Genomic DNA, 26,135 nt, shown 5'->3' with positions numbered 1-26,135 from the left:
CAGAAAATGGGAAGGATCTACTGCTCTCATTGCTCAGGGCAGTGGCCAAGCTGTTCCTTCCCTTCCACTCCCCAATTCCTCCACAGTAGTCTCCTTTTATGCTTCTGGTCAGGGGTGTTCAGAACAGGAATGAGGGGCTGGGGCAGTGAGAGGTCCTGTTCATGTTGGTACTGAGGGGGGAAACCTGGGAGCCAGGAAAATGGATTTCTTGTCCTGAATCTGGCGGCCTCAGTTTTTCTGTCTGTAAAATGAGAGAGGAGGGTCTCTACAACTCCTTCTCGCTCTAAAATTCTAGTCTAGAACCTCCCTTGCCTTCCGGAGGTCCCACCACCCAGTTCTCCCACACCCAGGTACCCAAACCTACCCGGGCTCCCCCACAAAAAAGCAACTATCAGACGCTCAACGTGGGCTCGATGTGGGAGGCAGACGCGGGGTTCTGGCTCCACCAAGTGGTCACTCTGGAAACTGGAAAGGGCCTGAGTTTGCTCCAGCCCCTGGTTTTGGCTCTGGCCGGCCCGGACGCCGACGGCACAGGGGGCACAGGCTGCTGTGTTTGCAGCTGACGCGTCTATAGTATGTGGATCCATCGGGGTGCGTTGTGTCCCTCCCAGGGGGATCCTCTCCGGCCCAGCGGCGTGGGCCCTGTGTGTGTGCGTGCTCTGGCCGGCGGCCGCTCAGCCCCGAGTTTGGGACGGACATCCGAAATCCCCGCCTGGGTGCCTGGGCACCCCAAAGCCGGCCTCCCGATCCCTTCCCGCCTCCCTGAGTCAGTCCCCCGTGTCTGCCGCCAGCGTCTGCAAACCCAAGCAGGGTCCACAGCGGAACCCACCGCAGGACGCGAACCCGAGGGGGCTGATTTGTCCCAGAGTCCAGAACTGGGACCGGGGCTGCAAGGGATGGGGCCCTCATGAGTAAAGACTTTCTTAAGTGTCACAGCTGTCGAGTAATCATGGAATGGACTTCCCTTGGTAGAGAGCGAGCTCTCAATCCCTGGGAATATTCAAGCAGAAGGATCTCATCTTTTAAATGGGGAGCTGGGCTAGAAGAAGCTTCCAAGATAATTTTCAGCCCTGAGATTTTAGGATTCTCTGTTTCTGTGAGTTAATGTAAACCATGAAGTAGAACTGATTGGGAGGAGGGGAAGATCCTAGAAATTCAGGAATCCCAGCTGTCTAGTAATTACAGAATGAACTTCCTTGGTAGAGAGTGAGCTCTCAGTCACTGGGAATATTCAAGCAGGACTTCACCTTTTAAGCAGGGAGAGGGACTAGAAGAAGGGTTCCACGATAATTTTCAGCACTGAGGTTTGGGGGAGGAATTCAGAGATGAGAGGGGTGGTGGGAAGCCTCCCCGCCCAGCCCCAGGCTGCTTGGGCCCAGCTGTCTTCCAGTTCCTTGGCGTTCACCGCCCCCCTCCAGCTCAGGAATGCCAACACTGAAGGCACAGGGCAAGGAGGGGAGGGCCAGAGACAGCTGGCATTCCTGGGGCCTTGGGAAACAATGTCAGCGGCGGCATCTGGCTGAGGGTCTCGGGAGGAGCCGGGGAGCAGGTGGCTCAAACAACCTCCGACTCCTTCCCCGGTCCCTGGCCCCCGCCGGTGTCCGGTGAGGATTCGCCTGCCAGGGCCCCCTCACGGGAGCCCGGGCATCGTTGTTCTGAGCGGGCAAGGGGAAGAGGCGGGTTTGCCACGGTCCCAGTTGGGGCTAGACCCAAATCTCCTGGCTTCTAGCTCCTTTCCCCGATCAGCGCAATTCTGGCTTCTGTAGGGCCTCTTGTCCCCTCGGAGCCCTTTCTGAACCACCCTCCCACTCACGGCTGCACCTATTTTGGGCACTTCAGGGTTTCCAATGCTCACAGTGCCCTAGTCACTGGGTGTGCCAGAAGTAGGGGATCTGTCGCTATAAAGTCGTGGTGGCGAGGGACTGGAGGCAGGCGGGCTTGAGATCCAGTTCAGCCTCAGACACTTCCTAGCTGGGTGACATCTGTCTCAGCTTCCTTATTGTTGTTTGTCCTTCGTTCTCCAAAAGGACCGTGACATCAGGGAGGTGTGAGAAGAACAGGAGAAGGAAATGGCGACCATTCCAGTATCTTTGACAAGAAAACCCCAGTGGGGTCACAAAGAGTTGGACGTGACTCAAATAGCTGAATAACAGCAACAAAAATGGGACTATGTCCTGAAACCCGTCAGAATCCATCCCAATTTTGCTCCTGAGCCAGCTGCCTGGACATGCAAGATAAGCCCAGATTTGGAGCGGGAAGGGACCTGAGAGGCCATTGAGTCCCACTCCTGACGCACAGATGAGATAACTGAGGTCACACAGGCAGGAAGTCACAGAATTGGGGTCCTACCCGGGGCCCCCTGCCTCCCCTGTGCAAGTGCCCGAGTGCCAAGGATGGCCCAGGAGGGCAGGCAGGTTGGCAGGGCCTCCTCTCCTGGATGCTGGAGGGGGATGGAAGTAGTGAACCCAGGACTGGGAGGGAGGGGAACAAGGTTTCCCCCTGGAGAACTGAAGCCCAGAGTCAGGGGATTCCCACCATTTCATCCGGGCCCCTCATGTTGGAGACACGAAAGTAGAGGCCAGGAGAAATCACACTGAATTTGCCCAAGGTTAAAGAGGAAAGAAATGGCAGGGGCTGCACCCACTTCTGGGTTTGGGCGTTCTAACTCCGGGGCTTTCCAGGACAGCAGGAACGGGTCCCTTCGAGGGCCAACATCCCCATCTTTGGTCTTTTTGACAACAAGGACTCCCTCAAGGCCTCCTCCACAACCACTTTATTTGCATTATTTCAGGAATCTCACTCATCCAAGGCCGGACATTCTCCAGGCCTGGGAGAGGCGAAGCAGCAGGGATGGGGAAGGGGAAGGAAGCGATCTCGGTGCAAGGGGAGCCGAGGGACTAGCTTTGGGCCCTGTGGCTCGGTGGTTCCGGCCATTGTAGAGTTCAGAGGGCAGGCAGCACGCCCCAAAGGGCACGGGCGTGGGGAGGAGGCTCTGGGCGGGGCGGGCACTGTTGTTTCTCCGTCCTGGGCAGTGCCACGGAGAGCCCGCCCTCCCACAGTTCCTCTGGCTGGCCCGGCCACTGACTGTGCCCACAGGTGTGCCAGGGGCCGGGCCAGAAGGGGAGGGAAGAAAAGCGAGGGAAGGGCGCGTGGCCACGGCTTCGGCAGGCTCTTGTCTATTCCACGCCCTTCATGAACTCCAAGAACTCTGCCAGGGAGAGGAAAAGGGAGACTGGGTTAGAGAGGGCCAGTGGGGGGGGAGGGGGCTGGGGAACAGGGAGCTTGGGGTCGGAGGAAATCCTGGTCTGGAAAGGGCCCCTGGGACTCGTGGGGGGACGGAAGCCCCTGCTCACCATCATAGTCGATCCGGCCGTCGTTGTTCTTGTCCCCGTCCTTCATGAGCTCCTCGATGTCATCCTCGGTGATGGTCTCCCCCGTGGCCTGAAGCATCATCTTCAGCTCCTCCAAGTCAATGTAGCCGTCGGCATTCCTGCATCAGAAGGGCAGCGTGAAGGACCCTCCAGGCGCCCCCCCCGGCGCCCACCTGGCCCAGAGGCGGGAGCCCCCGGCGGCCCGGACTAGCCACTCACTTGTCGAACATTCGGAAGAGGTCGGACAGCTCCTCCTCAGACTTCCCTTTGCTGTCGTCCTTCATACATCGAACCATCATGACCAGGAACTCGTCGAAATCCACCGTGCCGCTGCCTGGAGAGCGGGGGTCACAGGAAGGCTGCGGTCCCCCTGGAGGACTGCCCCAGCCCCTCCCCGGGAGCCAGAGGGGGTCCCTGGGAACGTCTTAGTGAGGGAGGGGAGGGAAGCCGAGGGCTTGGGCTCAGCCGCAAGGGCTCAGAGCTCTACCAGACAGGCCACTCAGAGCCCTTAGCTGGGGAGAGGGAGTCCCGGAGAAGGGAGCGGTGCTGCCCGCAGTCACCTTCCTGCCTCAGACCAGCCCCTGGCGTCAAAGAGAGGCCCCGGGGGAAGGGGAGGGGGTCTCACCGTCCTCATCCACCTCGTCGATCATCTCCTGCAGCTCCTCGGGCGTGGGGTTCTGGCCCAACATCCGCATCACCTTGCCCAGCTCCTTGGTGCTGATGCAGCCGTCCTCGGCGCCCAGGACGAAGATGTCGAAGGCAGCCTTGAACTCTGCGGGGGGATGGCAGGGTCGGGGGCAGCCCGGAGAAGAGCCCTCGGGGAAAGAGCCCCCTCGCCCGAGCCCAGAGAGAGAAGGACTGGCCTCAGGCGACTTGGGGGCCTTAGTTAGTGCTCATCGGCCCCCACGGGCTATGGACCCCAGCCCTCTTTTGTAGGTCCCCTTCACTCACTCTATGGTCCCCTCAAGCTGACTTTTTGGCTGTTTCTCACACGCGGTCTTCCCCCTTCCAGCTCCATGATGTAGCTCAGGCTGCTCACCTCAAAGCTCAGCTCGGAGGCTCTCCGAGGTCTTTCCCTAGGAGCAGCCCCCTGTGCCTGCTGCTGGTTCCTGCCCCCCCCCGTGCCTGCTGCTGGTTCCTGACCTACCTGTGCCTGCTGGTTCCTGCCCCCCCCCGTGCCTGCTGCTGGTTCCTGACCCACCTGTGCCCGCTGGTTCCTGCCCCCCCAGGCACCCCATGATTATGACGCGTACAGCAGCTGCCTGCGCTAAGGAAGGCCGGCTGCCGCCCGGCCTCGGACACTTCGCAGCTGGGGGACCGGGGCAGAAAACCTAACCCTGCGAGCCGATAAAGTGAGCTGGAGAAGGAGGTGGCAAGCCTCTGAGTATCCGAGTGGGTCACAGAGAGTGGGACACAACCGACAACGGCAAAACGGTGCCAGCTGCAGCCCTTCTGCCTCTCGGTGGGCCTCCCCCAGGAGGAGACCCCGGGTCCCTAGCGAGTGGCTCCTGGTGACTGAATGGCTGGCTGGAGCAGCTCGGAGTTCTTACCAAGTTCTTACCAAGTCTCTGTGTTATTATTTATGAAATGTCTCCACTTGCCTTTGGGATGAAAGAAATTCGTTTAAAGGCGCTCTGGGGCCTGCAGGAGCCTTTGTCACCCCTGGATTTTCTCACTTAGAAGGACCCGGGGTCCACCTGCTCTATCGGGCGGGGGGCAGGGAAGGGGCCACTCACCATTTTTCTGCTCTTCGGTCAGCTGCTCCACCTGGGAGAAAAGGGAGCAGGGAATGAACCCAGAGCTTACACCCCCATCATGGGGTCCTCAGGCCTTGTTGAGGGAAGGTCCTTCAGCCAAGGTCACCCCTCGGGCCCAGACAGTGGATGAGCAACAATGGCCCCCTGCTCTCCCAGCCAGGCCATGTCCTGGTGAAATCCAAGCCCCACTCCCCACCCCACCCCACCCCCACCTGCCTCCTCACCCCGCCAGGCAGCTGCCCGACCTTTCATTGTGGGGACAATAAAACCAGATCCTCCCCAGAAGCCCCTGCCAGCCCGGTCAGGGACCAGGGGAGGGGGAGGTGACTGGCTCCCGCTCCCCTCCCCCACGCTCCCCATCCCCCACCCTGAAACCAGACTCCCCTAGAGTCAGGGGGACTATTTTTAACAGTGGACAAAGCTAAACCTGGCGATTGTTTCCTGAAGCGAGGGGCTCTGGCATGTAGGGAGGGCTGTTATCTGTGCACTTGTCCCAGTGGCGCCTACAGAGCCAAAATTAGCTCGGAGGCCCCTGGAGCCTTTTATGGGCATGGGGTGGAAGGGCCCGGCCCCCCTTTCCATGACACCCTAAAGACCCTTCTCCCCAGCCTGGTATGACCCCAGGAGTTTGCTCTAGGGCTGAGTCTCGGCAGGGAGGGTCGCTGTGGACAGCAGGAAGGCCTTTACTAGGGCCTGGGCAGCAAGCTCTCCACCCCACTTCCCTCCCTCCTGCAGCCCCTCCGAGTAGCTCCTACCCTGGCTGGAGAGACCCTAGCAGCAGCCTGTCCTGGGGCAGGTAAATGGGTGAGGGGCTTTTATTGTACCCAGAAAGGAGAGGGAGGGAGAGATGCTGCTTCTCCTCGGACAGGGATGAAATGGGAAGCAGGCCCAGAAGGCTGGTTCCGTTCCCTAGGCCCAGGGAAGTCGCTGCTAGAGCTGGGAATGGCATTTAAGGCCTAAAGGACCTGTGTCCTTGATCCCTCCCTAGTGCTAAATCTAGAACACTTTGGCTCCCTCAAGCCATCCTATCAAGGCAGGGTCCAGGGAAACTCCAATTTTCTTAATTCTTTCCCTGCTGCCCTCAGTCCTCATCTGTATGGGGTACCCCCTGTTCCCCTAAATCTGGAACTCCAGTCTTAGCGACCTTCTCAGGAACTAGATTCTCCCACTCCTGCTCATCCGCAAGCAAAGAGCCATACAGGAAAGCCCTATGTACCAGCTCAAGGCTCCCTTGTTCTGCAGCACAGCTCGTAGGTCTCCCGTCTCCCTTTTACCATCCCCTCGACCTTCCTCCTCCGTGTTTATGTGGGAGGGAGTCAGTCAGGGTGAGAAGGAAAAGGACTATGTGTAAGAGACAAAGAAGGAAACTGAGAAACAGAGATAGACAGTCAAGGGGAAAGAAAGGGTGAGAGAAGAGAGAAAGAGGCAGGGATAGAAAAACTGAGGGGTAAATAGAGTTAAGGGGAAAGAAAGGATGAGAGGGGAAAGGGAAAGAGACAAAGACAGAGACAAAGAGGCATGGAGAAAGAGAGAGACAGAAAGACAGAAACAGAGTCAGAGAAAGAAATGGAGACAGAGAGAGAGGAAGAGGGAGAGAAACAGGCTGTTAGAGAGGAAAAACATACAGGAAACAAAGTGAGAAACAGACAGACACCAGGACTGGGCATCTGCTTAGAACCTTTGACATCTTGCCTCTGCCCTTGAGTCCCCCCGCCTCACACACACACACACACACACATACACTTATCCCTCCTCAGACTCTGTGGCTCATCAGCTTCCAGATTCCTTCTTCCCCGTCCCCTCCTCACCTTTCTAGCCCCTTCACCTCCATGCTTCTGGGCCTGAAGATTTAGAAGTGGAAGAGACCCCTCCAGTCTAACACCTCAGGTGGAAAATCTGGGACAAACCTGCTCAAGGTCAGGGTATGTGGTAATTAAATGGCAGAAGTGGGATTTTAAGTATCTTTCCTGCCCCTTCTTTTTCTCCCTGCCCCAATTTCTTGCCTCCCTTCTTTAGCCTCGTGCACCCCGGCCCCTCATCTCCACTTTCCCACCACCGTCTCTTCGCCTCTCATCTCTTCCTCAGCCCACAGTCCTGACAATGCCGGGAACATCTTACCCAACCACAGGAAGCAGCCCACAGCATCAGTGGGCTCACCTCCAGGGTACAGGGAGGTTCCTAAGGAGTTTGGGCTACAGGGACCGCGGCTGGGCCAGCAAAAGGAGGAGATAACAGGATGCCCCTACTGCGGGGAGCTCCCGACCGAAGGCTACACTGGCAGCATCACGATTCTAGAGTCAGAAGGGACCCTTTGAGGCCATCTGACTCCTCTCTCCCCATTGTACAGAAGAGAAAACCGAAGGAATCCAGAAAAGTGAAATGATTTGCGCAGCCATACAACTAAGAAGCAGCAGAATCCAAATTCGAGCGCAGGACTTCCGGCTCCGGCCCGGTTCTGCGGTGGCCTCCAGGGCACCTTGGCCCCGAATGTCCTGGGGGTGGGCACCCCTAGTTCATGCTTGCTTATTTCTGGACACTGATGTTAGAACTAAGCCCCCACCCCCACCCGACCTATGGGAGTGGTCCCGGGGAAGGGCTTCTCTGGGCACTAAACACAAAGTCTCCCCAAGCAGCGGAACCTTCTTCTGGGAAGATCAGCCCTGGAGCCCCTTGTCCAGGATGCTCCCTGTCTGGGACTCCTGCACAGGTGCCTCCCCGGGTTGGAACGGCACAGCCTTGGGGCTGGGCTGGGCTGAGGGGGCTTTGAGGAGCCTGGAGAGATGCTCAGGAATCACTCACCGCTGCTTTATAGATGTCATCCATGGTGAGATGGTGACTGTGGCTGGCGGTGGGAGAAGGGCAGGGGCGGCTCACCCAGCAGGGACTGGTCTGGGGCTGAGGAGCCTGCCTCGGTTATATAGCACCCGGTCTGTCAATCAGCATTCCTCGCTCTCCAGTTAGAAAAGGGGTGGGGAGATGCTTCTGGCCCTGGGGGTGGGGTGCATGGGACTGTCCCCTCTGTCCCTTCAGGGGCTTATGAGTCACTGGGATGTTTATCTGGGCCCTGCCCCAGAGCCATCCTGTGTCTAGATATAAGGCAAGGCTGGGGAGAGGGAAGGCAGAGGAGTAGTGGGCCTGAAAAATGGTAAGAGTTAGCTTTGCATCTCCTCGTGGCTAGTTAGGGCCGGTGGGACTTGGCCCAGCCCCCTCCCACTTCCAGGGCTCTGGAGATTGGCTCTGGGGCCCTGTCCAGCTCCAGATCTCCCTCGTCCTCCAACGGTAGTTGTTGGATAGAGATGCGCCTTTGCTGCGTTAGGGTTGCCTTCCCTTCCCCTCACCCCGGCCGCCCTCACTCTTGGTTAATAGGTCTGACCCTTCCCCTCCCATGCAGAAACTCCCTTACTTCCAAATCGAATATAAAATTTTGTCTTTTAGAGTCCTTCACAATCTGGTTCCTTCCTGCCTTTCAGCCTAATCTCTCTCTGCCTGGGATCACTGTCCCTCCTTGCTACTCCCCATCTCCCAACTCCCAGCATTTTCTCTGGCTGTCTCTTGCATCTGGACTCCTCTCCCCGTTATCGCCATCTCTTAGCTCCTTTGGTTTCATCATCCTGCTTAAAATCCCACTTTCTGCAAAAAGCTTTTCCTAGTTCCCCTTTTGTTAAAGTGCTCAGTACAGTGCCTGCAACATAGCAGGTGCTGTATAAATGCTCATTCCCTCCCCTTTCCCTTCCCCTTTCCCATCTGAGGTTATCCCCGCTTTAATCTCTATGTACGTAATTATTTACCTGTTGTTTCCGCGAGTTTTCTGATATCAAGGATTGTGTTTGCCTTTCCTTGTGTTCCTAGCTAGCACAGCGCTAAGCGCCCAGTAGGCAATTAATAAATGCTTGCTTGACTTTTTAGACCTCCTGGGTCTAACGCTTCTGTTTCTTCAATTCTTTCAATAGGTTTGAAACATATCTATTCGGTATGAGAAGCTGACCACCAGATATGACGACAGAACCAAAAACAACGGTCCCTGCCCGCAAGGACCATGTGCTGTACTGGGCCAGGGGGCAGACAATATGCACCCTGAGAAGTAAAACAGAGTATTTGGAGGAAGGCTGCCCGACTCCCCGAGTTGGTGGGGGGCAGACCTCCAAGTGGGGGCCGGGAGCTGGGATTTCCACAGCTGCCCCCCCCCACGCCCAGCCTGGCCAAGCTCAGGGCTCCCCCAGGGCTGGGAGAGGAGGGGAGGGGAGGCTCCAAAGGGGCTGCAGTCCTGCTGAAGCCCTCTGAGTCACCCTGGCCAAGGTCCAAGCTCATCATCCAGGACTCCTTTCTCGCTCTCTCCCTGCCCATCAGTTGTCAAGAGCTTTCCTTTCTCCGTTCCCACAATCACCGCCCTGCTTCAGAGCCTTCTGTGCCTCTGCTGCTTCCAAACCCTCCCCCTCCTCTCCACAGCCACCAGGATAATTTTCCTAAAGCACAGATCTGATTGTTATTCTCTAGACAAAAACCTTCGATGACTCCTGATTGCCTAGAGGGTATAAATTCCTTAGCCTGGCATTTAAAGCCATCTTCAATCTGGTTCCCACTCCCCCTGAAATCCAATGCTCCAGCCCACCTGCCTCTGTGTATTCCCACAAGTCACGCTCGCAGCTTGGAATGCACTTCCTTGGGTAAATCACGTAACGACTCCGGGCTTACCCGCTCTGGCTCTGCACTCTCTGTCTCTGCTTCTCAAATTCCAAGGCTGGGCGTCAGGGCCACTCTCTCCAGGATGACTCCCGAGATCGCCTGCCTCTCCACCACAACTTGTTAGTATTGTTCCTCCTTATTTCATGCTACCTTTGGGTACGCATTACATCCCCTTCGGGAGCACATAAGTTCCTATTTCATTTTTATCTTCGGATACTCAAATCCAGGACAGTGCTTGGAATGGAGGAAATGACCGTATGAAAATACGTTCCCGAGTCGCTAGTGATTAGAGGAATGTAAATTAAAATAACTTTGAGATTTGACTTGTTCTTTAGTCATTTCCAGAAAGTCAAGTCTGACTTTTTGAGGTTTTCCTGGTAGAGATATCAGTTTGATATTTCCCTTTGTAGCTCATTTTACAGGTGGGGAAACTGAGGCAAACAGGATTAAGTGACTTACCCAGGCTCACACAACTGGCCTGTGTCTGAGATCTGATTTTGATTCAGGGTTTCCATGAGATTTCACTTGGCACATATGACAAAGATTGGGGAGACTCAATATCAGTGTTGGAAAAGCTGTGTGATGACATTTTTTAAATTTTATTTTTATTTTTATTTGCAACAAAAGGACCTGAACTATAAATATCCTTTGAGACACTGGTAGGCATCTGTATACTATATTTATAGGTTATCCTCAAGGAGGTTAAAGAAAAGAACTGATAAGGACGCTAATACATTGTTGGTGGAGTTGTGAACTGAACCAACCATTCTGGAGAGCAATTTGGAACCGTGCCCCAAAGGCTATAAAACTGTGCATATCCTTTGACTCAGCAGTGTTTTTACTGGGCTTATATCCCAAAGAAACACTAAAGAAGGGAAAGGGACTCACATGTGCAAGAAGGTTTGTGGCAGCCCTATTTTCAGTGGCCAGAAACTGGAAAGTGAGTGGATGCCCATCAAATGGAGAAGAGCTGAATAAGTTCTGGTAAATGAATGTTATAGAATATTATTGTTCTGTAAGAAATGATCAGCAGGATGAATATAGAGAGGCCTGGAGAGACTTACAGGAACTGAAGCTGAATGAAATCAGCAGAACCAGAAGATCATTTGTACACTCAACAATGAGATGATTCAGACCAGTTTTAATGATCTTGTGATGAAGAGAGCCATCTTACACCCAGAGAGAGAACTGTGGGAACTGAGTGGACCACAACATGGAATTTTCACTCTTTTTGTTGTTTGCTTGCATTTTGTTTTCTCATGTTTCCCTCTTTTTTGATCTGATTTTTCTTGAGCAACATGATAATTATATAAACATGTATACATATATTGGATTTAATTATTTTTAACATGTTTAACATGTATAGGATTACTTGCTATATAGGAGAGGTGGGGGGGAAGAGAGGGGAAAATTTGGAACAAAAAGTTTTGCAAGGATCAATGCTGAAATATTATCTATGCATATGTTTCGAAAATAAAAAGCTGTAATAAAAAAAGAAATTTAAAAAAATAGAAAAAACCTGATATCCAATATATACAACAGATGGCTGGTAAATGTTTAAAAACCATGGGGACAGAGGATGGGACAGATACAAGATCACTTTTAAATTTAATGTACATAATTTTAAAAATCTATTTTTAAACATTTTTCTTTAAATTTTAAATTGCAAGCTGTGTGACCCTGGATAAATCACTTAACCCCAATTGCCTCAACAAAAACAAAAAAAATTAATTCCAAAATCTCTCCCTTATATTCCTTTCCCACTTAGAAGATAATATGAAGTGAAGTCATGCAAAACAATTTTCATATTAGCTATATTGCAAAAAAAGTGAAGAAATTTTACTTCAGTTTGAATTCAGAATTCATCAGTTCTCTCTCTAGAGATGGATAACATTTTCTTATTATGACTCCTTTGGAATTCTCTTGGATCACTGTATTGATCAGAACAACCAGGTCTTTCACAACTGACCATTATTACAACATTGCTGTTACTATGCACAATAATCTTTTTGTTGTTTTCACTTTTCTTTGCATATAGGTCTTGCTAAGTTTTTCTAAAACCACCCAACTCATCATTTCTTAGAGCAAATAGTGTTTTATCACAATCAATTTGTTTGGTCATTCCCTGATAAGCATTCCCTCAATTTCAAATTGTACCCACAAAAAGAGCTGCTATAAATATTTTTGTACATATAAGCTCTTTTTCTTTTCTTTTTTTTGATCTAATAGTGATATTTCTGGATCAAAGAGTATATATAAAACTATATATTTGGGCATACTTACAGATTTTTCTCCAGAATGGAGAATGGAAAATGTTTTTTATGTGAAAAAAATTTCCCCATTTCACTTCTCCCAGTGCATCACTCTTTCTCTTCCCCTTTTTTTTAGAAATCAGCCCAAACATAATCAACTGACACCTATGCCCTCTGTTCATAGACTCCATCTAAATGTCCCAATAATGATAAAATTCTTAGAAATTACATATATCAACCAGGAGATCATTATATACGGCAACAAGAAGACTATATGACAATCAATTCTGATGGACGTGGCTCTCTTCAACAGAGATGATTCAGGCCAATTCTAATTGTTCAGTAATGAAGAGAATCATCTATACCCAGAGAGAGGACTATGGGAAATAAGTATGGACCACAACATAAGCATTTTCACTCTTTCTGTTATTGTTTGCTTGAATTTTTTTCCTTCTCAGGTTTTTTTCTTTCTTTCTAGATCTGATTTTTCTTGTGCAGCAAGATAACTGTATAAATATGTATACATATATTGGATTCAACATGTATTTTTCATATTTAACATATATTGGACTACCTGCCATCTAGGGAAAGTGGTGGGGGGAAGGAGGGGAAAATTTGGAACAGAAGGTTTTGCAAGGGTCAATGTTTTTTTCTTTTTTTATTAAAAACTTTTATTTACAAAGCATATGCATGGGTAATTTTTCCAATATTGAGCAAGGGTCAATGTTGAAAAATTACCCATGCATATGTTTTGTAAATAAAAACTACAATAAAAAATTACATACATCATCTTCCCACAAAAGAATATAAACAGTTTAACTTTGTCATACCCTTTCATGTTTACCTTTTTATGTTTCTCATGTTTCATGTTTGAATGTCCAGTTTTCTATTCAGCTCTGTTCTTTTCATCCAAAATGTTTGGAAGTTGTTTCATTGAATATCCAATCTTTTTCTAAAGAATTACATTTTGCTGGGTAGGTTATTCTTAGTTACAATCTTAATTCCTATGCCTTCTGGAATATTGTAATCTAAATTTTCCACTTCATTAACATGGAAGCTACTAAATCTTGTATGATTTTGAATATGGCTTCATGGTATTTGAATTATGGTTGTTTACAATATTTTCTCCTTCACTTGGGAGATCTGGAATTTGGTTATAATATTACTGGGAATTTTTTTGGGATCTCTTTCAGGAGGTGATCAGTGGATTCTTTCCATTTCTATTTTACTCATTGGATTTAAGCTATCAGGGCAGGATCAATGTTGAAATAGTACCTATAGTACTATAAAATAGTACCATTTTTTATGATTTTTAAAAAATATAGTCTCTTAAAAAAAACAGCTTTTTGGTTGTCCAATAATTCTTAATCTCTCCTCAATCTATTTTCTAGGTTGGTTGTTTTTCTAGTGAGATATTTAATATTTTCTATATTTTTCATTCTTTTGATCTTGCTTTATTGTTTCTTGATGTGTCCTAGTTATTAGATTCCAATTGCTCAATTACAATTTTTAAGGAATCATTTTCAATAGTGATTTTTTGTAGCCCTTTTTCTACTTCAGTTCTGCTCAAGGAGTTCATTTCTTCAATGAATTTTTGTGCCTCTTTTACCCATTATGCCAAATATATATATTTAAGGTGTTATTTCTTCAGCATTTTTTTTTTTTTTTTTGCTTTTTATCAAGCTGTACTTTTTTATAATTTTCTTGCTTTGCTCTCGTTTCTTTTCCCATTTTTCTTCTTCCATTTTTAATTCTTCCAGGAATTTTTGTTGAGCTTGCGAGCAATGACCATTTTCCTTTGAGACTTTCTTGTCACATTTTTGCCTTCTGAGTTTTGTGTCTCTGCCACCACAGTCAAGTTCTTGTTTTTTGTTATTTGCTCATCTTCCCAGCCCATTTCTTGGAGCTTGGTTAAAATCAGACTCCGCTCCCGTTGGAGTGGGGAGGCGTTGCGCCGAGCCACAGGCTCTTTTGTGTTCTTCTCAGAGCTGGTTCAATGGCTCTGCAAGTTCTGAGCGCTTCCAAGTGTGATCCAGGGAGAGGTCTGGCCACTGCTCTCCTGGTCTTTGCCCAGGAAGGGCTCGGGCTCCCCCTGCAGTGCAGGAGCACAAGTACTCCTCTTGGCCCTGGAACTGGGACCAGGTCCCTCACTGCTTGCCCGAGTGTCCCTCTCTGCCTAAGATGCAGGGCTCCCTTGTGAAAACCCACCAGTGTTCCCCCCAGAACTGTGACCCAGAATCGCATGTTGGCAATAACGTTACTGATCATATATGAATGTCATAGAATATCATCGTTCTATAAGAAACGACCAGCAAGACGATTGCAGAAAGGCCTGGAGAGAGTCACCTGAACTGATACTAAACTAATGTGAAGTGAGCACAATCAGGAGATCATTGCACACAGCAACAACAAGCATGTGACAATCAACGTTGATGGACGTGGCTCTTTTCAACAGAGAGGTGATCTGGGCAATTCCAATAGACTTGTGATGGAGAGAGCCATCTGCATCCAGAGGGAGGACTAGAGACTGAATGTGGATCACAACATAGCATTTTCACCTTATTGATGCTTGCTTTTTTCTTTCTCTTTTCCTTTTTAATTTCATTTTTCTTGTGCAGAATATAGAATATGTTTAGAAGAATTGCATGTGATTAATCTATATTGGATTATTTGCTTTCTAGAGGAGTGGGGAGATGGAGAGGGAGGGAGAAAAATTTTGAACACAAGGTTTTGCAAAGGTGAATGTTGAAAACTATTTTTGCATGTATTTTGAAAAATAAAAAGCTATTATCATTAAAAAATAAAAAAATAACAGACCCCCACCTCAAACCCTGAATTCAGGAAAGAGGATGTGTTTAGTGAAGTTAAACACCTTTTTAAAGGTTTGCATTTCAAAGAGACAATGCTAGGGCCTGTACTTAACCTTTCCTCTAAAAGGCCTGAAGAGTAGAGGAATTAACATGTTATAAAAACTCACATTTTTATAGTGCTTTAAGATTAGATAAATATACATACACAGAGGCACAGTTATTACCCCTCCTTTACAAAGGTGGAAGCTGAAGCTTTGGGACATTAAATGGCTGGTCCAGGGTCATACCTAGTATGCAAACATTTGAGGTAGGATCTGGTGAGTGGAGAGCACCCTGACTCCTGGAGTCAGAAGACCCGGGTAGGAGTCTCCCCTCTGCCACTTACTTGCTTTAGGAATGGCCATATAGAACCCAGTATCAGACCCAGCACTGGAAGGGATTTCAAAGGCTAATCTAGTCCAACTCACCCATTTTATAAGGGGAGCAAACTGACACCTAGAAAGCAATTATGCCCAAGGTCATACAGGCAAGCACAAATATCAGAAGGAATAGTTGAACTCAGTGTCTTCTCTTTCCACAATATTCTACAATATTATCACTAACTAGAAATTCAGGTGTTTTTCTGTTATGTTGACTCTGTGAACCCATCTGGGGTTTTCTTGGCAAGGATGCTGGAGTATTTTGCTCTTTCCTTCTCCAGCTCATTTTACAGATGGGGAAACTGAGGTAATGACAAAGGGACCCTGAAACTCTGAAACTCCCTGAAGGAGAGATTCTCCTTGAACCCTGCATCTGTGGGAGCCCACCCAAGGAAAACAAGATAAAGAGCTTCATTCTGTTATCCTGAGAAATGGACACCACTCCCATTGATAACACTCACTACTGATTAAGTTCTCTATAGAGGTAAAGATTAGTCTACAGACATTCAATTCCAAAATTCTCCATTCAGTCGAAGATTTAGGCCCAATTTCAATTGTCCCAAGCTCTAAGATCTGCCCACAAAACTCAAAATCTCCCGATTGTACTAGGGGCTTTTGTCCACTAAGAGAGACTCTTTCTTAGTGATGTTCAGAAATGAACTCTCTTTAGCCACAAATAACTTGGGTTTGTGAATTCTTGTCATTTGGACTCCTTCCACTGTCTTTCTTCCTTTTCCTCCAAGTTCAAGTTCTGACCTCGACAAAATGACTGAACAACAAAATGTGCCGGGCCCTGGCCCCTCGGATACTGAGAGGTAGAAGTCAGCCACTACCTTCCTGAAGCTTACAATTAATGAGTGGAGACTGGATAGCCCCTCGTCCAGGGATGCTGTGTGAGGAGACAGTTGTGGGTGGGACAACATGCCCCACAAAACCCTTTCTGCCTCTCAGATTTTGGGCTATTAGGTGCTGAAAAAAAAAACAACATGCAAATAAGGCAGTGGTCTCTTATAGTGGGAATAATGGCAGCCTTGGGAATTAGGAGAGTTGAATCCGAATCCCAAGTCTGACAGCAAATTCATTAGCCAGACAGGGCACAAACCCCCTCTTTGCCTCTGGAAACAAATCTACTTGTCTTGTCTCCCTCACTGGGTTGTTGTAGGTGAAAAAGCCTTTAAAGCCTGAAAGTACTAAAGAAAAATGAGATTATGACTAAGGAAGACAAAACAAAACCAGCCTTTTAGGTTAAGAGGTATTAAAAAGGCTTTTTAGTGGTCAATTTTATTACGCCTTAAAAACTTCCCCCAGCGCTTTGGAACACCAGCGGCTGGCCCTCAGGCTCTGAGATTCTACAACCCTTCTGTCATTATGCCTCAGTTTCCCTAACTGTAAAAGGAGCTGAAATGCCCCTCACCCGGTTCTGGTTTGGAAAGCATGAATTAAAACCTGGAATAAATAAGTGGGCCGGGAGAGAAAGAAAGAAACAGCTCAGATGGTAACTTGAAAACCTTTTAACTCGCTACAGGTTCAGGTTCAGACAACCCACTTTCAAATTACAGGCAGAGCCAGCCTGCGCATGCGGGGGAGGGGGAGCGGAAGAGCTGCAGCACGGCCCCGCCCCAAGTCGAAGTCCCGCCCCCCCTCGTGTAAGCTTCCAGTAGCTGTCAATAAAGTTGGGCGGGGCCTGCTCCGCGAGCCGGATACAAACAAAAATGGCGGCTGAAGCCGCGGCTGGAGCCGGGTTGTGGGCCCGGGTTGGCGGCGGTGGCCTCCGCAGACTCCGGAGCTGCGGCGGGGGCCAGACCGGGGGCTGCGGCAGGCTCGCCGGGAGAGGGCAGCGCCAGTGACCCCTTCGCAGGCGGGCTTCGCGGGCCATGGCGGCGGCCGCCAGGGGCTTCGTGCCCGAGGAGGAGGAGGCCGAGCCAGCCAAGCAGGCGCGCATCCCGGGCTCCGAGCTGGTGGAGAACTACACGGTGAGGAGCCGCGGATGAGGGGGCGGAGGGCCGGACACCCCATCGGCTTGAAGCAGAGGCGGCGTCGGGAAAGGCAAAACGGGGACCTGCCCTCCGGAGGCTTCCTCTCTTAGGAGCCAATCGTTCTGAGGGCCTTCGCCGCCGGGGCGGACGGGGGACACTGAAGGACCCCAAGGGTGGGCCGTTGATCTGCGAGCCGCCCCTGGGACACGCATGCGCGGCTGGGGGGCTGGGGGAGGGGGGTGTTAATCATGTTGATTTCCTTGGTGCGCTGGGGAAATTGATGAAAGACTCAGCCCTGGGGAGTCTCCGAAAGCTGTGGTAGAGGGCTTGGGGATGGGGTTGGGAAATGGTCCGAATCTTCGAGTTGTCAAGCGTTTATTAAGTGCCTACTGTGTACCAGGCTGTGAGTCCTGGAGGATGCAAGTGAAGCAAAAGACTATGCTTGTTTTCCTGCTACTCGCAGTCTGTTGGGGAGGCCTGATGAAAGCCAGTATGCACTGGCCAGATCTGGGTGGGGATCTCTCCGGAGGGAAGTAGGCTGTAAGGGAAAAATCTTTGGGGGGAAGGGGGAGGGGAAAGGGAGGGGGAGGAGAAGCTTTTCTGCTTTGGTCAGAAACCTGGAGGCCTTTTCCACCCAGATTCATTTATTTACGTTTTTCTCTTTTTTTTGGAATAGGTAAATAAGGAGATTCTTTTCCTCAATTGCTGCCCAGCCTTAATCACTGTATGGTGTTGTTGAGACCTGTTGAAGACCTTAGGTCTTCAGGGCCATCTCCAGTCGTCCTGGTCTCTATCTGGTCACTGGCTCTAGATGACTGGAGGGAAAAGTGAGACAGGAGACCTTACACAGCCCTCCCTCACTTCGATCCAGTTCACTTGAATGCCATGGCATCGCCTCCGTGATGTCATGGTCCTCTTCCAGAAGGAAGGACAAACATCAACTGGGAAAAGGCATTTAGGCTTTAAAGGAAAATTCTTCTGGGTCTGAGAGGGCCCGTCCTCACACCACCCCTTGTGATAGAAACGCTTAGAGCCTGGGTCCTCCATATCCTTGAAATCACTGGTTCCAAATGGAACTTGGGCTATAAACAGATTTTTCCTCCTGGTTTCAAGTTCCAAACCTTTGGCAGTGTTTTACCTGGAGGGACAGTGATTCCTGGTTGCTATAAACTGGTTTTCTGTCCTTTAAATTGAGGAAAAGATCTGGAAGGCTCTAATGTGATTTTTGATTTGTGGTAGCAACTCGTTTTCTTTTTTTCTTTTTCTTTTTGTTAGGGTTTAGGGTTTAAAAAAATCAATAGCATTTTATTTAGTAGCTCATTTTCACAGATGCAAGAATACTTAATTCATCTGAACTGATTAGTGAAACTGTCTGGAAGAGCCTGTAGTGTGATCAGAGCTTAAAGATTTTGAGTTAATCAGCCAGTGGATGAGATGTTCATTTTCTTTACTGGCCTCTTAGATGAGTCATGAAAGAGCAATCAACAAGCATCTATCTACTGTACCATAATGGGTGAGGAATGCTAAGAAAGGCAAAAACTGCCTCTCCTCTCAAGGAACATATTCTAAAGTAATCTCTTAAGATGTTTAACTTGCTATTCCTGAGGATCATTGTTTTAGCCCCAGAATACCCTAGACCTATCCAAACCAAATTCATTTTACAGTTGAGGAAGCAGGATTTGAACTTTGTCTTCTTATTTCAGAGCCAGGGCTAGAAATTTGACCTAGTTGTACTTAAAGAATAATTTCTCATGCTTGATAGCTCTTTTCTAAATCACTTTGAAGGTCTATGACTCAGTTTTATTTAGAATAACTTCCCAAGTAGTCTTGGTTTTATCCAGTATTACTTGGTCAACATTGGTTGAGCTTCCATAGCAAAGGCCTTAGACATCAGTATAGATCACGTTTCTTGCCTGTATGCCAGAGAATGTGGAGCAAATACTGGTAAGTGATACTTAGAGTAGGTGTGGATTGAGCCATATAAAATAGTTTTTGCCTTACTTAATACAGCTGTATAGGGGCTTTTTTGAAGAGGCCTGACACTTAAACCAGTGCTGGCATTTGAGTTGAGCTTACATATTAAGCTTGCTACATTGTTCCTGAAAGCAGAATATTAGACCTTGGTCCTCTCAGAAAAGAAAACATTAACTAATTGCATGCCTTTGCCACCTATACTTCACCTGCCAAAATCTTGTAGTGAGCTCCATCCTGTCTGTAGAAGATCCTTTAAATATTACTTTATCTATTATGTTCTTATAGCAGTAAAAGTTACAGATATTGATGTTTGATAATCATAGCTAACATAACACTGTAGTTCTATTTGGCAAGGCAGATTTTATTATATCTTGGACTCCAATCTCACCATTAAAGGAAAAATTTTGTTTTTTCCAGATTTGCTGTGATGCAAGAATAAACTGGCTGTGTCACTCGCTTCTACATTTCAGTTTCTTCATGGATCAGATTTTAAAATGAATTGCCTATGTTTCTTAACTGATCCTTCCAACCCTATATAGCAAGAAGGAAGGAAATGTGCCAGGCACGGTGCTTAAACATCTGTAAGATGGCTCATTTGGTCTTCCCAATCCCAAGCAGTAGATGCTGTTGTTGCCCCCATTTTACAGTTGAGAATGCTGAGGCAGATAGAATTTAAGTGACTTGCCCAACATCACACTTAAACTAGGCAGTATCTGAGACTGAATTCGAGATCAGTTCTCAACTGCAGACCCGCTCTATCCCCTGTGTCACTAGCTGCTTCTAAAGAATAGGTTTGGATTAGATCTCTTAGACTATACCACATTGACCTTTAAAAACATGATAGCTAATATTTACACAGAACTTTAAGGCTTACAAAGCACTTTGCAAAATTCTCATTGGGGCCCAACAATGGCCTTTGAAAAATAGTTTAAAAAATACCATAGGTATTATGATCTTCTTTCACAAATGAGAGGAACCTGGGACTCAGAGATTTAAGTGATTTACCTTCTCTTCCCCCCCCCCCCCATTACCACATAGTGTTAGACAGAATTTGAGCTTAAATCCCACCTAACTTTGGAGTCTGGTGTTTTTGCCAAGCTGTTTTCCTGCCTTTAAAGTTGTGTAACAGACCTGGTTACCTCAAGAAGCAAAGCCAACATGAAGGGACTATAGTTGGGATAAGATTATTGAAAAGGCCTACTTTCTTTTGACAAGGAGGGTTTTTTAAAAATTTATTTATACTTAGCATTTTTTTGTTTTGTTTTGGGTTCTGAATTATTTTGCCTTTCCCTGCCCTTTGAGAAGGCAAGCAATACAATATCAATTATACATGTGAAATCATGTAGAACATTTCCATATTAAACATGTTTTAAAAATAAAAGCAAGAAAATAGAGAAAGTAGAGGGGAATAAGTAAACTTGAGCTTGCCCGCAGGATTCATCAGTTCTTTCTCTGGAGGTATATGACATTTTTCAACATGAGTCCTTCAAGATCTTGGATCATTGTATTGCTGAGAATAGCTAAGTCTTACAGTTGGTCACTATTGCAGTATTGCTGTTACTATGTGCATTGTTCTTGTTCTGCTTACTTGATTTTACATCAATTTATATCAGTTCTTGTAAATCTTTTCAGGTTTTTCTGAAACTGTCTTGCTCCTCATTTCTTATAGTGCAGTAATATTACATAACAACTTGTTTAGCCATTTCCCGTTAGATGACCATTTCCTGAATTGCTACTTCTTTGCCATATCAGAAAGACCTGTTATAAATGTTTTTGTACAGATAAGATATTTTCCTTTTTCTTTGATCTCTTTGGATACAGACCTAGTAGTGGTATGTATGGGTCAAAGATTAGGCAGAGTTTGATAGCCTTCTGGGCGTAATTTCAAATTATTCTCCAGAATGGTTGGATCAGTTCACAACTCTACCAACAGCATGCTAGTGTCCCAATTTTTCCACATCCCATTCCATATTTGTCATTTTTTTTTTTGGTCATATTAGCTAGTTTTAGGTGTAAGATACTGAGCAAATAGTCTTTTGGGGGAGGAAGGGGATGAACAAGATAATTGGGGGTTAAATGACTTGCCCAGGATCACACAATAGGAAATGTTAAGTGGCTTAAGTCAGATTTGAACTCTGGACCTCCTGACTACAGAGTCTGTGCTCTATTCACTGCACCATATAGCTGCGCTATCAAGGAAACAGCCTTAAAAAACATAATGAAATCAGAATTGCACTTTGAAATTCTATGAAGGCCAATGACAGGTGTAAAGTTAAAAGGCATAATTGCTACTCTTTAAAGAGATAAGTGATAAGGTTAAATGGAGAAGGTGAAGGAAGAGGCTTTAATGCCAGATTCAGAGCTTGGACTTTAGAAGGCAAATAGACGAAGACCACTGAAAGTATTCTAGCTGGGCTAGTGATGGCGACATGATCAGAACTGGGCTTTAGAAAGGTTATACTTCTTGTGTGTTAGATGAATTGGTTTGAGGCAGAGTGGCTCCTTAGAGGTCTGATAAGGCAAGAAAGCTGTCAGATTTTCAGGGGCTAGAGAACTGCCCAGGGAACATTCAGTTGTAGGGTGTGGAATCCAGCCAACAAATATTAAGCACTCTATGTCAGGCACTGTTAAGAGCTAGAGCAAAACAAGCAGTCTTCCCTCAAGGAGCGGAAAAGGAATGGAGAGAGAGTCACTTCGAGAGCTCCGTGATGAAATGTGGAGAATATAGTTTCACTGATCTCCACTGTGCTTCCTCACAATGGAGAATGATGTATTGTTCAACTCCAGAATGAATACCCTTCCTTTCCTCAAACCCAATCTGGCTTCACAGAGGCAGCCAACTCTAGTTTTCCCTGACTAAAAACCTCCCTCCCTTTTCCTATAACGTAGGTCTGGTTTCCATGAGTGTTATTATTGTTTGAGAAAAATAGAATAAAATGTAAGTGTTTTTATCATTTTATATATGTGTGTATGTATGCATTTATGTGCTTATGTATATACACATCTGTGTGTGTGTGTGTGTGTGTGTGTGTGTGTGTGTGTGTGTGTGTGTGTGTGTGTGTGTTTGAAATTCAATAATGGAAAAAGGTAGAAAAGTAGGCTTTTCAGAAGCCATATAACAAGCCAGAGGACTAGAACATAAGTCACTTAGTCCTAGCTTTGTCTTAATAGTTATGCCTTTTCTATAGAATTGTCATCTCTAAGAGAGCTTGTTAAATGTTATACCTGATTTGGATTTGGGCAGGGATCTCTCCATCATGTTGCTATTGATTTCCTTTTTAGGTCTATATTATCCAAGTTACTGTTGGCAGCCATCAGTGGACAGTCAAACATCGTTACAGTGACTTCCATGATCTACATGAAAAGGTAACACTTCTAGAAAGTGGTGGCTTTGTTTTCCTGGATTGAACAGTATCTGAGCAAATTTTTCATTGTACTGTTTCGTGAGAAAAGAAAGTATCTTAAAAAGTTTAGACTCGTTTTTCCTTAATCTCCTTTTTTTTTTTTTATCTTAAGAAAGCAATTTGTGTTAATATTACAAAGAAAAACTACTGTTAAGGGGTCCCTGAATGTTGGTCCCAGAATTTAAAAGTCCTTTAGTGCTTTGAAATTTTATGTAGTCCATCTAGAATGTATATTGACTCTGATTTTGATTTCTGCCCTAGATACCCGATACATCTGATCTGTGTCATTAAAATGGGCTGAATTTTATATTCTAAAAAATTAGAAATAATTTGGGGGATTTGAACTTTTTTTTCTGATTTATATATCTTCACTACTCAGATTTTATCCTTTATACCTCTTTATTTGCTTTTGCCCAGCCCCATGGTAGGAGTCACTGGATTTTGCTCTAGTTTTCTTTTAGAGAAGTCTCTTAGTACTAGATTACTTTCCATCTACATGTTTTAAGAAACACCAATTTGAGTTCAAGAAGGTCTTGTTGGAGGTTGGAAGTGGGTTTCAAGATAGTTTTTATGACTAGACCTGAAGGATTCCTGATGGTGTTCCTGTCTTGAAATGTGCTGGTGTTTCTACTGATGTAGTTTAAAGAATCAGATTTGGATGTCCTGATTTCCAGAGATGTAATCAGTCAATCTATCCCCTAATATAGATGAGGGACATTGAAAAATTGGGGGACTGCTAGGTTTCATGCTTTTGGCCTTCTTTTTGAGAGACTTCAAACTATTTGATGTTAATCTGGGTGTGTTTTCTTATAGCTTATTGCTGAAAAGAAGATTGATAAGAACCTACTTCCTCCTAAAAAGATAATTGGAAAAAATTCCAAAAGTCTGGTGGAAAAAAGACAAAAAGATTTGGAAGTCTACCTGCAAACACTTCTGACAAAATTTCCTGTTGCTGCACCTAAAGTGTTGTCACACTTCTTACATTTTCACTTATATGTAAGTTTCTTTCCTATGGGCTTATGGGTGAAGGAGAAAAGCATTACATGTGAACATTGTAGATTGGATTAGATAATCTTTGAGGTCTCTTCCAATTTTTATATTCTATGGTTCTGTGATCTTGTTACCTTAGCATTATTCAGATTAGCAAAGAGGTTTCTGCCAAATCTCATAGAAAGATATACTGGCTTAACCTGTCTGGGTGAGGGTGATTGAGTCATATTGACTGTCTGATTTTTGAGTGAAGGCAGAAATTTGTTTTATCATGTTTGTTTTAAATTAAACAGATTTATCAAAACTATCCTTAAGACTTCCCCCACCACAAAGCATTCTGTGTAATTGAAGATAAATGCAGTTATCTAAGCCAAGAGCATTGCTGAAAGGAGCAGAGAGGTGTTTTTGAAACTTCTTTTAAATAGCTCCCTTGGTTATTAACTGAAAAATTTTAGTGATCTTAATAAGACTGATGGGCCTGATTTAAAATATTAATGATTCATTGTTGTGGCATTTATTGCCAGACTCTGAGGGTCAGAGAGCTCCCCATATGGCCTTGCTGTGTAATAATTTGGTTGTTAACTTCATGCTTTAAATTTAAGGGATGGTTGTCAGATTCAGAATTGTGAGAAATTCAGAAATAGTGAGAAAAGAATATTCTCTATATTTTTAGGGCGTGGTTTTCTTAGAGCTTCTACAAATCTATAGTCTTCTAGAGTTACAAACACTTTATATTAAGAAACAATAACCATTGCCTCTCCTGGTTTACTATTTGGGGAAAAAAAGCCAGTTATCATTTCAGTGAATCGGGTGTTTCAGAATCTTAAGCAATCACACCACTCTTTTCAAGCTTATGAGATTTGTTTTGTTTTAAATTTTAACAAAATTTTCTAATTACATGTAAAAAGTAATTTTTCATATTCATTTAAAAAATTTTCTGAGTTTCAAATTCTTTTCCTCCCCTCACCCCTCCTTGAGAAGGTAAGCAGTTGATAAAGATTATACATGTGCAGTCAAGTAAAACATTTCCATATATTCCTATTGGGAAAGAAAACTCAGAGCAAAAAGATCCCAAGAAAAAAATGAGTTAAAAATAAACAATTAAAATGAGAAAAATTAGAATTATTAAAAATAAAAAAAGTAAAGTTGGATCTGCATTCATCTTCCATTATTTCTTTCTTTGGGAGGTAGATGGTATTTTGCATCATGAGTTCTTCAATATTGTCTTAGATCATCATATTGTTGAGAATAATGAAGTCATTCACGGTTGATCATTGCTGCAGTAATACTGTTACTATGTACAATGTTCTCACTCTGCTTACTTGACTTTGCATCACTTCTTATGTCATTCCAAGTTTTTCTGAAACTATTCTGCTCCTCATCTCTTACAGCACAAGAATTTAACATCACAATTGTAAATGGGATGTTATTTAATCTTATTTAACCATTCCCCAATAGATGGGCATCCTCTTAATTTCCAGTTCTTTGCTATTTCAGAAAGTTTCTATAAACTTTTTTTAGTACAAATAGATCCTTTTTCTTTTTCTTTGCTCTCTTTGAAATACAACTCAAATAGTGGTATTGCTGGGCTACAAAGTATGCAGAATTTGACAGCCTTTGGACATAATTTCAAATTGTTCTCCAGAACAGGTGAACTAGTTCACAGCTCCACCAGCGTATATTATTAGTCTTTCAGTTTTTCCACATTCTTTCTAGCATTTGTCATTTTCCTTTTCTATAATGTTAACCAATTTGAGGTGATAGCTCAGAGTTATTTTAATTTGTATTTCTTCAATCAATAGTGATTTAAAATAAAGAATTATTTTAAAAGTAATTTAGCTGTACACTCTCTCAGTTATAAAGACTATTGTACTTGAAAACAGAAGGAAATTTGCTAATATCCTTTTGCTGACAAAACTCAACTTAGCTATATTTTAAAGATGGCATCAGTCAGCAGTTGAAACATACATACATATATATATATTTACATAAATATATATATATAACTTGGGACCAGGACAGCATTCTTTCTTATTACTCAGAGCTTGTGGTTAACTAGTTTCCTGTTGTGAAATTTTCAGACTTCTGCTTTGTTTGAAAGAGGGTGAAGATTATAATTCCCTTATGAAAGTTCTTGACATTCTTTGGTTAGTGCAGCATAAAAATTGATCTGATACTTTAGGGGACAAACTTAAAAGTTATATAGAGGATAATTAAAAATCAATATAATAAATAAACACAAATTAGTTGATTTTTCATTTTAACTCTAGTACTTAGCATGTGCCTGGTACATAGTAAGCAATAAAATAAATGTTAATTTAAAGCTATATTATAACAATGGAAGGAACAAAGCTGAGGAACAAAACTTAGAAAAACCTGTAACTTGGTTATATTGGATAACATGTTTAGTAGTACTACTACTACTACTTAATCTCTTGAGATCTCTCCTTCACTTACTTTTATCACTGCAAGATCCATTGTAATGTTCTGGACGAGTTC

At 45.6% G+C, this 26,135-nt stretch overlaps 2 protein-coding genes across 7 annotated transcripts in view; one reads left to right on the top strand and one right to left on the bottom strand.

The window, feature by feature from the left end:
- Positions 1-2,755: 2,755 nt before the first annotated feature.
- Positions 2,756-26,129, bottom strand: TNNC1 (troponin C1, slow skeletal and cardiac type). Of its 2 annotated transcripts, none has more exons than XM_051985103.1 (6): positions 26,094-26,129; positions 5,108-5,138; positions 3,997-4,143; positions 3,591-3,705; positions 3,354-3,490; positions 2,756-3,208 (listed from the first exon to the last, which is right to left on the bottom strand). In XM_051985103.1, exons 1-6 carry the CDS (start codon positions 26,112-26,114, stop codon positions 3,177-3,179), a joined length of 483 nt encoding a protein of 160 aa, XP_051841063.1. In that variant the 5' UTR covers positions 26,115-26,129; the 3' UTR covers positions 2,756-3,176. The 2 variants fall into 2 exon arrangements, with proteins under 2 accessions (XP_051841063.1, XP_051841071.1); XM_051985111.1 differs by lacking the exon at positions 26,094-26,129 and adding an exon at positions 7,928-8,029.
- The window catches only part of NISCH (nischarin), a 52,562-nt gene continuing 43,215 nt past the window's right edge, over positions 16,789-26,135 (top strand). For 3 of the 5 annotated variants that reach the window (XM_051985069.1, XM_051985074.1, XM_051985079.1), the window contains exons 1-3: positions 16,791-17,265; positions 22,525-22,608; positions 23,460-23,642. In XM_051985069.1, the coding sequence (XP_051841029.1) occupies positions 17,167-17,265; positions 22,525-22,608; positions 23,460-23,642 (366 nt within the window). In that variant the 5' untranslated portion in view covers positions 16,791-17,166. Of the gene's footprint in view, positions 17,266-22,524; positions 22,609-23,459; positions 23,643-26,135 lie in introns of all 5 variants that reach the window. The other 2 variants (XM_051985089.1, XM_051985060.1) reach the window with 2 other exon arrangements.

This window comes from Antechinus flavipes, chromosome 1 (genome assembly GCF_016432865.1).
Source record: "Antechinus flavipes isolate AdamAnt ecotype Samford, QLD, Australia chromosome 1, AdamAnt_v2, whole genome shotgun sequence".
In the NCBI taxonomy this organism is placed as follows: domain Eukaryota; kingdom Metazoa; phylum Chordata; class Mammalia; order Dasyuromorphia; family Dasyuridae; genus Antechinus; species Antechinus flavipes.
Note: the sequence above shows the minus strand (reverse complement) of the source record. Positions and strands in the feature narration are given on the sequence as shown.